This window comes from Ovis canadensis, chromosome 4, assembly GCF_042477335.2.
Source record: "Ovis canadensis isolate MfBH-ARS-UI-01 breed Bighorn chromosome 4, ARS-UI_OviCan_v2, whole genome shotgun sequence".
Taxonomy (NCBI): domain Eukaryota; kingdom Metazoa; phylum Chordata; class Mammalia; order Artiodactyla; family Bovidae; genus Ovis; species Ovis canadensis.
Genome location: NC_091248.1, coordinates 62832579 through 62844998, shown reverse-complemented (window position 1 = coordinate 62844998; position 12420 = coordinate 62832579). Strand labels below are relative to the sequence as shown.

At 43.0% G+C, this 12420-nt stretch overlaps 1 protein-coding gene across 7 annotated transcripts in view; it reads right to left on the bottom strand.

Annotated features, from left to right (window-relative positions):
* Nucleotides 1-8339, bottom strand: part of PIK3CG (phosphatidylinositol-4,5-bisphosphate 3-kinase catalytic subunit gamma) — a 35934-nt gene extending 27595 nt beyond the window's left edge. The window contains exons 1-5 of one of the 7 annotated variants that reach the window (XM_069587848.1): nucleotides 8170-8293; nucleotides 7801-7836; nucleotides 4077-6083; nucleotides 412-477; nucleotides 75-300 (exon numbers count right to left, since the gene is read on the bottom strand). In XM_069587848.1, the coding sequence (XP_069443949.1) occupies nucleotides 75-300; nucleotides 412-477; nucleotides 4077-6071 (2287 nt within the window). In that variant the 5' untranslated portion in view covers nucleotides 6072-6083; nucleotides 7801-7836; nucleotides 8170-8293. Of the gene's footprint in view, nucleotides 1-74; nucleotides 301-411; nucleotides 478-4076; nucleotides 6084-7758; nucleotides 7837-7965 lie in introns of all 7 variants that reach the window. The other 6 variants (XM_069587852.1, XM_069587850.1, XM_069587851.1 and 3 more) reach the window with 6 other exon arrangements.
* Nucleotides 8340-12420: the final 4081 nt, after the last annotated feature.

The following is a 12420-nucleotide window of genomic DNA, read 5'->3' as shown; positions in this document are numbered from 1 at the left end:
AGAAGGATCCCAGGGATGGTATTTGGAGACAAAGGCATTTGCAAAGAGCACCAAGAAAATCAAGCCACCCATACCTTGGGAGCTGACGTCATACTTTTCGGCAGAGAGTGATTTAATATCAATGGTGACTTTTTGTAACATGTCGATTACTTGGACTTGTTGAGTGAAGTCCCGTAGCATGGCCGTGCCACAGCCCCTCAGGTAGGCCTCCAGAATCACTGCAAACCTCTGCTGATAGTGTCTCGACTGGGCAATCTCACTTCTCAAGAACCAAAACAAGAAGTGACCAATTCTTTTGTTCTGAGGGTGGAAACAAGAAGGTTAAAATTATTATGACTAATGCTCCAGATTATCAGTCAATTCTTGATAACTGTTTAAAGGTCATGCTCTTATCAAAATGGAAGTACTTACTCTTAAACCACGCTTCAGCAGAAATCTGGCAAGGGCACTGTCATGGTATGGTTCAAATTTCACAGCCTAAGGAAAGAACACATTGGCATTTGTAGGACTGTGTTCTCCATTGGTTAATCAGGAAACAGGAAATGGAGAAAAATTGGTCTCTGCCTTAGTGGGTTTGTGTGGATAGGAGGATGAAAATCTGACCAGTCATTTAAGTTCAACCCTTTCTCTTCAAGGACACTTTGGGCCAGAGTGAACCACTTGCTTAAGGACCAAGATTAGAAGCCAGAACTCCTGACTCACAATAATGTGCTTTTGATAACTTTAAAAATGAAGAGGTGAGGGCTTTTGTTCCCATGAAGGGCTTACCTGATTTTTATTGGCAGGATAGAAGAGAAAGATGGAGACAAATCTATAAAAGTGGAAGAAAAGAAAGGTTGTTGGGAAGAAAATAGGCAGTGGGGATATTGTACACTTGGGGAGAAAAATATCTGTTAGATATAAAGATCCTGAAAATTGTGTAGCTCCCCTTCTGTTCAAGATAGGTGCTTGGCATCTCACTAGCAAGTCAGTGAACTGCCTTCCAGGTTCTTACTGCAACAGACTAATCATCACTCCCTTCTACGATTCAGAGTATATAGGGTTTTTTGCCTGAAAATCTCTTGTTTTATCTGCTTCCCCAGGTTTAGCAGTGTTTAGTAGTTTTTGCATCACTTGGCTAATATGGAGATTTTCACATAGGTGGCAGCCCTATGGCTGAAAAAAGAAAAGAACAAAAGTTAAAAAAAAAATAGGGCCCAGGTTGGTGGCTGCCCCAAACTCTGCCCCCCCCACCACTCAACTGCTTCCCCAGGGTAGCCTGGGCAATTAAAAAATAAAAATGTAGGGGCTTCCCTGATGGTCTAGTGGTTAAGACTCTGTGCTTCCAATTCAGAGGTCACGGGTTCATCCTTAGTGGGGGATCTAAGATCCCATATGCTACTTGGCCAAACAAACAAACAAAAAAACCCTGAAAAATTATTAAATTCTAGTGGGTGCATGGATATTTATTACATCATTTTCTGTACTTCTCTGCATGTATGCAATAGATCATAATTTTAGATGCAGTAAGATGACTAAGATCCGTCTAGTCAAGGCTATGGTTTTTCCTGTGGTCATGTATGGATGTGGGAGTTGGACTGTGAAGAAGGCTGAGCGCCGAAGAATTGATGCTTTTGAACTGTGGTGTTGGAGAAGACTCTTGAGAGTCCCTTGGACAGCAAGGAGATCCAACCAGTCCATTCGGAAGGAGATCAGCCCTGGGATTTCTTTGGAAGGAATGATGCTAAAGCTGAAACTCCAGTACTCTGGCCACCTCATGTGAAGAGTTGACTCATTGGAAAAGACTTTGATGCTGGGAGGGATTGGGGGCAGGAGGAGAAGAGGACAACGGAGGATGAGATGGCTGGATGGCATCACTGACTTGATGGACATGAATCTGAGTGAACTCCAGGAGTTGGTGATGGACAGGGAGGCCTGGTGTGCTGCGATTCATGGGGTCACAAAGAATCCGACACGAGTGAGAGACTGAACTGAACTAAACTGAAGACTAACAAATACTGTTTGATTATTAGAGGTGCATATATAAAGTTACAGGATAGGTGGGATTTATAAGCATAAAGAGAAGTTTAAAATTAAATATCTCAGGAGTATTTCCCTTATAAATAGACATGGTCTATCCTTTTCCCTAAGAAAGAGGAGAAATTTCCATTCACTTTATGGGAACTTTTGGGTATGATTTCTAATCCTTACTTTGGTTTTCCAGTTTGGAAATGATCAATACTGACTTGATAATATTTCAATTATCCCCATGCTTTCAAAGATGATGTATGCTCAAACTGGTGCTGCTGTAACTGTGGTTAAGATCTTAATTCTGAGAATGTAGTTATTTAGCCACCAGTAGTCACTTCAGAAATGTTACTAAGTTTTAACCCAAATGTGAGTCTTTTTGACCTTCTTCATGTTTCACTTCTGTAAAGATGATGCAGGTCTCAACTAGGAGACCATTTTAATCAGCAATGAATGAGTCATTTGGCCATATCTTCAAATGACTACTCTTCTTCAAATTTAGGACCACAAACTCAATGTTAATATCACTGACCTCTTTTATTTACATGTTTCTAAGAAGAATACTATTCATTTTCCAAGCCTGCAAAGTTCACTTGTGAAAATGACAATGTAAAATAATTCATGATGGCCTTGGGATTTGAAACAGATCCTTTGCAAATTTGCCTCATGTTCTTTTTGTTATGGAGAGCTAGAAAACTGAGGAGACTTTGATTTTTATTAAATTTTCATTAGTGTTTACACTAGTCTCTCAACTCATGGGCAGAGAAAAACTTTGGTTATATTTGATTAGATAAAGATAAAGGCCAACTATGTTTCAACTCTCTGAGTAATGGGAAGGTGAAGATTCAAAGTTTAGACTATCCAAAATTTGCATCAGAAAACTCCAGAAACTGCCTATAAATATAGATAATGATTAGACAGTTTGGTGTCCAACAGTTAGCCCGAAAAACATCACCTACTCAGAATTGTCCTTGGCTTCTTCAATGTAAATTAAGTGTTCTCAGGACCCCTGACGATTTTCTCATAAAGTTCTATAGCTTTTCCTCAAAGCGTTTGTCACAGTATGTTATTCAGTATCTGCCTGTATGTGTACTCATTTGATGTCTTTCTCCATGAACTACAGGCTACACTCGGGCAGAGCCCAGCCGTGTTTTGATCACTTCTCTATATCCAGTACCCAGAAAAGGGGAAACACTCAGTCTGAGTTGTTGAAGTAATGAATGAGCACATCTGCTCTGTAAAACAGAATTCTCTTCCAATTCCTGTCTTCCCTCCTCCTCATCAAGCAGCACAATACACTATGAGAATGACTATAGTGAGCAAGAGAACCAGTCCTCCTTTATCTAACTTCCTAAGGAAACCTTTAACAAATGATTTAGTCTCTCTGGACACAGGGAAAGGCCTATGAAGAAGAGTGGAAACAGAGTACCAGACCTGTCTAAAGAGAGGGGCTTTCAAGGTCCCATCCAGAATTGAGATGTTACTCTATGAATTGTGACAAACATGAGCAGAGAGTATGATATTTTCTCTCTAGGACATGCTATCGTGCATACATGCAGACACTGGGAGGCAATAAAAAGAGCAGACCTGTCGTCGGACCTCTGGGTTTGAATTTGTCTTTCAAAATATGTGGCCTTGGGCATGTTACTTAAACTCTCAGTGCCTCAGTTTCCTTATATATAAAATGCAAATATTAACTGGACTGCTATCAACATTGTTGGGAGAGTTAAACATGATAATACATGAAAAATACATAGATCACTTGGAGCCTTGGCGTAAGGGAGCATTCAGTAAGTCAAGTCTATCATTAACAGAGTAAACTCTCATTCCCACTGGGCCAGTTCTCCTAAAAAAAGTGGAATTATTCATGTCATCAAAATGCTGGTCAGAAAGCCCTCAAAGACAGAAAAAAAGTAAAAGGGAACGTTTACTACTCTTTGAGTAGTAAAAAAGTAGATCTCCTTTGACTGATCATTGACTCTCTTTGGACAATGTGCACTGGAAGATGGCTTAATCTGGTGCCTGTCTGCACAGGCAGATAAATTCCTTGAGATGAGTGCCTCCCCTACCTGGACCAGTTGGAGCAGGTAATGCAGAACGTCATCGTCTTCCAAGCTCTCCAGTTTCTGAACTGCAATGGCTCTTACGTTTTCATCCGAAAAGTTGCAGTCCAGGAGTTGCATCGTTAATCCAACATCCAAAGCACTTTGATCCCAGACCTCCCTTCTGGCTAACAATTGATATGTTTTGGCCACAATTTCTTGCTGTCCCCATTTCACTGAGCTAAAGAGCTTAGGGTATGCTTTGGGATCCTTAAGGCTTTCATATCTGAAATGCCAAAGCAATTCTTTGTCTTCCGCAGTGAGAGGGTTAAGTGGATCAGTAGCTATGATTGCCTCCAGTTGCTTCCGAAGTTGGTTGGGCATTTCTGCTCGTACACGGTCCCCTTCCGGGTCAGGGGTGGGCTGATGCTTAGGCAAGGCTATGGGGTGACAGTAGTTGTCCAGGAGAATGGAGATGGACATTGAGTTTTCCTTGTCGGGGTTGGTGGCAGATGTGAGCTTGTCTGCATTGAAGCTCCCTTGGTCTTCCCCTTTCCCAGATAACTGCCACATGTGGAGCACATACTCGCCGTGGCGCAGGAGGAATCGGTGGTCGATGAGCAGCAAGTTCACGTAGTAGAGAAGCTGAGCTTTGCCTCTGGACTCGGGACTGGGAGTCTCTGCAGAGGCCTTACCAGACAGAGCTGGCGCTTTGCCACAGTAGATCTGGAGGTTGAGCAGAGCCCCTTTGGGTAAGTCTTTGATCTTGATACTGAACTCAAGCCACACATTCCAGAGCACCTCCTCAGTGAAGGGTTTGGGGCTGGTTCTTCTTTGGCAAAGGACTTGCTGCCCATACTGGATGTTTGCCTCCACAAAAACCGTGAGATCTGCATTCCGGGGCAGGACGGGGATATCGATGCCCCTGATCTTGACCCTGAACTTGCGGTCACAGTCCCACAGGGACACAGTGAACACGCTCTCATGGTCCTTCCCGTGGATGGTTAGCTGCTCATGGTAGCCAGTGACTCCGGTGCAGTCATCCACCAGCGGCCACTCTTCCTTCCTCACCTCGTCCAGGGCTGGGTCTGGCGGAGTGTCAAGCACCAGGTGAATCTCTTCACCATTCTTAAGGCACTGCCGCACCCACTGAAAGTTTTTGATGGGCGTCTCGCCCACCAGGTACTCATCGCGGCCGCAGACACGCAGCACGAAGTCCTGTTCGTTCTGACTCTCGGGGATATCCATCAGGGACTTCTTCTTGGCCATTTTGGTAAAGAAGCTCTGGAGGATGGTGCCCGGGGTATCATCAGCCAAGACCTTGATGGTCTGGCTGGTGGTACTGCGGTGAATGATGATGAAGATGCAGTTGTTGGTGATCTTCTTCAGCAGGTACTCCGGGAGAGGCTTAGACGTCACCCAGGGGTGCATGGCGTAGAGCTTGGGGTCGCGGCCAGCCACCTCGGCCATACGCGGGGTGACCAGGCGGCGGCGTGTGAACTCCAGCTCGTCGTCGTGCACGTTGCTGACATCTGTGACATCGTAGCCGATGAGGGCAGTGAGCTGGCGCTGGAAGGCCAGCGTCTCCTCTGAGGGCGAGTGCCGCTGAACCAGGTGGATCTGCCCGGGGCTCCGATGAAGCACCTTCCAGTAGTGCAGGCAGTCCAGGGTCTGCACCACCTGGTACTTGTCATAGATCTCATACCACTGCCCTTTCTTCTGGTAGAGCAGGAGGAAGTGGTCGGGGCCCAGCCGGTGGTAGAAGTCGGCGGCCACACTGGTCTCCAGCACGCGCAGCCACACTTGGGCCTTCATCTGCTCCACGTTGCCGTGGCCGGCCACATGCAGCAGCGCCGTTTCGGGGGTCTTGGTGTTGCGTTGGCTGGTGGGCAGCACGAACTCAATGGGGATGAGCTCCATGGAGGACAGGCTAGCAGCTGTGCTTCGGGGCTTCATCCTCCGGCGCCTGCGGCAGTTGTCCTCTCTCAGCACCACAGGCTGCTCATGGTTCTCCAGCTCCATGCCCTACGTGACCTGGGAGCAGAGAGGAACAGAGGGCTCTTCAGAGGGAAGGTGCTTGCCTTTTATGGTGGCCCGTGAGCTGGCAAGGAGAAGGTGTAGACAAATGACAGGGATGTGTGCAGGAGGACACAGGAGGTGCGGAATAGGGGCCGAGGAATCCTGGCCCCACCACTTAGAAACTGGGGGAGGAGCTGCTTAAATAATCTCTGAGCCTGTTTCCTATCCATCAAATGGTGTTAGCAATACTTCAGAGGGTAGGAAGGAGCATTAAATAAGGTAATAACTTGCTGAATGTGGGCCATGGGTAGATGGGGACTCATTGATTACTCTCTCTACTTCTGTTATGTTTGAAATTTTAATTTAAAAAAAGAGAGAGGTCAAGCACTGATCTAGCATGCTGTCGGATGAACTGTAATGGCTCTAAGTGTTAATTGTTTTAAGCATATTGAAATGCGTGGATGAGTCAAATAATCCAGTTAGAACATCAAGGCCTAGTTTACAAGGTGCCATGTAAGATGCTGAAACAACTCCCTTTGAAAACAGGCCTTTGGCTTATTTCCTCTTTGTTCAGTCTCACATGTCTCCTGGGGGACTCAGACACCTTATCCAAGTTACCTCATGATCCCTTTTCAAGCTTTCTGGATCAGGTATCTGTGCCCTCGTCAACTTCCTGCCTATTTTTTTTTTCTCTTCATTTTTTTCTTTCTAGTGAGGAGAGGTAGTCATTTCACTGATAAAACTCAAAAAGATCAGAGTTGGTGAAGCTCCTCTGAAGCACATTTGCAGACATTTATAACTGTGACTCAGGAAGCATGTAAGTTTCTCGGCTGTCATCGCCCCATTAGGGCGACCTCTCAGGGCAGTCCCCAGGGCTGTACTCTCCAAACAGGAACTTTCAGATAGTGTTACCTTTGTACCAGTTCATCTCATCTACCTCTGGAGAACCTGCAGGTTGGAAGGAAGGACCTGCTTTGGGACCCCTATTGACTATTTAACTTCTTTTTGCTCTAATAGTTTCATCTCTATAACTAGAATTCACCAATATGTTCTCAATAATTTATCCACTATTTCCACAAATAGTTAATAAGGACCTACTTTCACAAAGCATTTAAGTATAAATGTTACTTATTGTAGTGTGAAACTCTTCAAATAATGATTGAAATGCTTAACATGTTAAAATTGAAATACAAATAAGGTATTTTGATTTTACTATTTAGTAGTTCTTATTCTAAATAAGAACCAATTAGTAAAACAAAAATTAATGTCTAAGAAAATATTATTCTAAAAGGACTAATGTTAGTGTAATATATAAGTAATTATTTATTTCCTTAAGAAACAGTGGAACATTTGATATATACCAAAAAGAGTTTGATTAAAAGGTAAGAAAGGCAATAGATCCAAACTTCTGTTCAAATCTTGACTTAAATTTACTTTTAAAGTCAACAGTCCCTCTCTCAACATATTATGAAGTTACACTTACTAAATACATGAAACCGACTGTCCTAAAGAACTGTCTCTTGCAGCTTAAGCCCTTCACTATTTGGTCTTTCGCTACTTTACAGAATGACAAAGAAGAGAACTGTAAACTGTGAATACTGGGTTAACTTGAAACAAAATAGGTCCAAATTTAGGCAACATGCAAATACACAGCAATTACTTCTCCCTTCATGACATCAAACAGACTTACAGATAAGAGATGCAGAAGAAAACTGGCTGACTAAATACTCACTGCTTTCCTTCATGGTTGAGGCTGTGAAGCTTTCGCCTTTTACGAGAGAGAGACGTTAAAAACACTGTTTAGCACACTAATCACGAATCATGCGTTTGTAAGAGCTTGAAGGCTGGCTGGCCCTCCCTCTTCCTCCCAAACAAAAACAAAAAAGGAGTGATGCACCTGCAAAGCTATTGCCGGAACCTTGTGGATATCCACACACACGGGTTGGACTAACAGGTTGGACTAGATCATGAAACAGTCAGTCAGTGGCAGCATGGTCAGAAGAACGACAGCAGTTCCAGATAAAAATATTCTGGCCGAGAAGGAAGTGTCACTATTCTGAGTCAGACCCAACAAAGGGCAAAAAATAGAAGGAAGCAATACCTGATAAAGCAGCAGAAGCGACGATGTTGAAGGATCATTTGTTTAATTTCTAAAAACAAAACAAATTCAAACGTACCCAGTGTGCTTCTAAACTCTTCCGCTTTTCTGGGTCTCCCTTCACATCCAGATGCAGAGGAAGTGTTGCAGTTACCAGGAAGGAAGTTTTAACCAAGTTGATTATACGTGTGATTGCTCATTTTAAAAGTGTAAGAAATGCATTTCCTGTTAAAGCACACACAGAAACTAAGCAGAAAAGTATATGTATTTTTTACTCTATGAACTGTTTTTTTCTTTAATTTCTAGAGTGCAAACCAAATATAAAATGACATAGATTCAAACCAAATATGCATTCATGAGACACGCACACGTGAACTATTTTTCTCGTTAGTTCTCAGTGGAGAGAAAGGCCTCCTATCTACAGTGTTAGAGAGCCAGCTTGGTGGGAAGATTTTAAAGAGCCAAAGGACACCCATTAGTCCTGCAAAGCCCATTCAATGAATTTTCCCTCATGGACTCCTTGTTCATACCCTGTATGACCCCTTGTTCATATCCTGTAACTGAGGGATGAGGGAAGAGAAACCTAAGTGATCCAGGGGACTGGTTATCAAGCTGACCATTTTCAAAGACAAGGTCTGGAAGTTCATTTCCTTAGGATGGTGAGACAGTTTTCTATTTTTCAAAACATTTAGGCTCCAAAATATCACTGGCTCAGACTGAAAATACAATGTGTATGTGTGCGTGTATATGTGTGCGTGTGTGTGTGTGTGTGTTGGGGGTGGAGACTTCTTGAGAGCAGTGATTGACTGCAGATAAAATAGGTTCTTGGTGTCAGTGGATTGGGAGATGAGTATTGCCACACCAGTGAGAGGGTCTCTGGGAGGTGGCTCCTGATTCCCAGGGGAGTGAAGAATCCTTAGAAAAGCCATGCTCAGTCACTTTTATAGCAGCTCTGTATATTCCAGTAACCTCGTTTCCTTCTAGATCCTGAAACAGTGGCCCTTCTTCTCCATTCCAGGGTTTCCTGTACCAGAGTTCATCCTTCAACCTAGGCTCTCATGGACTCCACTGAGACCCAGGGACAACAGGTAAATATAACCTTGGCCTCACTGGTTCCTTGGAGATGGATAATTAAGAGTTTCTCTCAATTAATCTGAGAGATAAATGATTGTCTAATCTGTCTCCTTTTACTACAGGCCTCTTAGATCTTACCTTTCTATAAGCAGTGCTGTAAGAGTTGACATCAACAGGTAAGCCATTAACTCAAGGGCTGCCTCTCAAATATTTAGAGGGGTCTTATCAGCTTTCCAAAGTGTATTCCTGTAAAGGAATTACTCCCATAGGAGCCTGGTGGCTTTTGATGCTTCTAAGTTAGCCTTCTTTGTTGGTTTCAGGGGGGCACCAAGAAGCCACCCCACAGGAGCTGGCCAAGCTGTGATTTACCTGGAATGTGTGGAGAGGTAGGTGGGTAGAGTACAAGCGGCAGTTTGGGGCTGCCACAGAGGGACCATAAGCTTGGCCAACTCTGTTCCCCAGATCATTCAACAGATAGAGGAGACTAAGTCCTGACAACCTCACACACACACACACACGCGCATGCACATATACACATTATTTCACAAATATTAGACTCCACCTCTTAAATCTTCTTGCTTCTGTAGGAACTACTCAGCTAAGTCCAATTATGCAAATATTGTCTGTTCTATGACTAAACTTGCAAATACTTCAGACTTTGTTTAGTGGTTTCAGATCAAGAACCCTGCTCTTCCCCAAGTCCTAATATAACCCCTAAAATTTGCCTATATGTAGTCATTGTTTCAGGGGAGAAATAATGGCCAGTGTCTCCTTCCTATAGGTAGATACTTCCTCCACGCAAAGGAATTCTTTACTAGTTGTATCCCCAGATTTTTCAGGGTAGAACCCCCCCTTGGCCTTATCACTATCCCATTTTATTAATATGTTTTTCTCTTTTCTTCCTTTTTGCCCTTCTGTGAATCTCCATACGTCCAGCACTATGTTTTCCATAGAGTAGACATACACTATGTTGTGACTGAAAAAATATAATCAAATAGTCTGACCTTATTATTGCCTTCAACATTACGGGAGCCACAAGATCAAGCAGATTAGAACGTAAGAACACAGTAAGATGTGCCAACGGTCAATAAATAGATGAAGAATGCATTATTTGCTTTGAGGAATTATTTGCTTTTAAGACAAGCTTTAGAGATATCATTTGTAGCCTAGAGAGAAAAGATATGCAGATAAAAAAGCTGCAATGTGATAGTACAGGCCAAGTGGTTTATATTTTATGTTCCTTCCATAACACAAAAGTTTATTGGAGGAGATCACTTTGAGTGGGATTTCAAACACTTCAAATATGCAAGGGGAGGTGCAGGGTGTAAGGCAAGAGGAATCAGAGGGGGAAGTCTTCAAGTCAAAAAGTATTTGGGGAACAGTGAACGGATCAGTTCTCTGACCTGGAAGATTTGTGAAAGACAGCAGTGGGAGATATGGAAAAGACATGGAAAAATAGGCCTGTGGTTCCCAAACTTCTTTCATGTCTCGGCACGTGTACATTGTAATGGTATTTGTATAGTACATTGGGTATAGTGGACTAAATGTTTGTGTTCCCTTCCACTCCTAATTCATCTGCTGAAATCCTAACCCCCAATGTGATAGTATCAGGAGGTGGGGCCTTTGGGAGATTATTACGTCATGAGGGTGGTACCTTATGAATGGAATTTGTGCCTTTATAAAGGGGACTCCAAAGAATTCTCTTGCTATTTTTCTGCCTTGTGAGGACACAAAGAGAAGATAGCAGTCTGCAGACCAGAAGAGGACCCTCACTGGACCCTGAGCATGCAACTCATCTCAAGTGCCTAACCTTCAGAACTATGAGAAATAAATTTGTTGTTTATGGCTGCCCCATCTAAGATATTTTGTTATAGCAGCCGGAACTGACTGTGACATGGGAATAAGGAAAAATGTTCTTCAATGCATGAGACATTGTCTGTATTCCCTAGGGACCTTTGCGGCAAACTGATTGGGAAGCTGTTATTGGTTATTGTTCCTGGATAGGATAGCTCTCTGACTTGGATGCGTGTGTATCTCTCAACCTGACAAAACACTGGAATCCATCTTTTCATATTTTTGTAGATCAACCTCAGATGGTTTATATAATGATATAATCAATTTCAAGTCATTTTAATCTCATCTAATAATTTAGTTCACCTTCAAACTTAGCTTTGTTGTCTAGGTACAAATGCTAATCTTTTTAAAAATTTATTTTATTTTCTTTTATTTTTTTCTTTTTTTTTGTTTTTTTTTTTTAAATTTATTTATTTTTTTAATTTTAAAATCTTTAATTCTTACATGCGTTCCCAAACATGCCCCCCCCCTCCCACCTCCCTCCCCACAACATCTCTCTGGGTCATCCCCATGCACCAACCCCAAGCATGCTGCATCCTGCGTCAGACATGGACTGGCGATTCAACTCTTACATGATAGTATACATGTTAGAATTCCCATTCTCCCAAATCATCCCACCCTCTCCCTCTCCCTCTGAGTCCAAAAGTCCATTATACACATCTGTGTCTCTTTCCCTGTCTTGCATACAGGGTCATCATTGCCATCTTCCTAAATTCCATATATATGTGTTAGTATACTGTATTGGTGTTTTTCTTTCTGGCTTACTTCACTCTGTATAATTGGCTCCAGTTTCATTTTAAAAACTGTTATACAGTTTTTAACGGAGAAGGCAATGGCACCCCACTGCAGTACTCTTGCCTGGAAAATCCCATGGACGGAGGAGCCTGGAAGGCTGCAGTCTATGGGGTCGCTGAGGGTCCGACCCAACTGAGCGACTTCACTTTCACTTTTCACTTTCATGCATTGGAGAAGGAAATGGCAACCCACTCCAGTGTTCTTGCCTGGAGAATCCCAGGGACGGGGGAGCCTGGTGGGCTGCCGTCAATGGGGTCGCACAGAGTCGGACATGACTGAAGTGACTTAGCAGCAGCAGCAGCATACAGTTTTTAAAGGTTATACTCCATTTGCAGTTATTGTAAAATATTGGCTAAATTCCCCATATTGTACAATGTATCCTTGTAGCCTGTCTTGTACTCAGTAGTTTGTATCACCCGCTCCGCCACCTCTGTATCCCTACCCACACCCCCTGGTAACCAGTAGTTTGTTCTCTGCATCGGTAAATTTGCTTCTTTTTTGTTATATGCACTAGTTTATTGTACTTTTAGA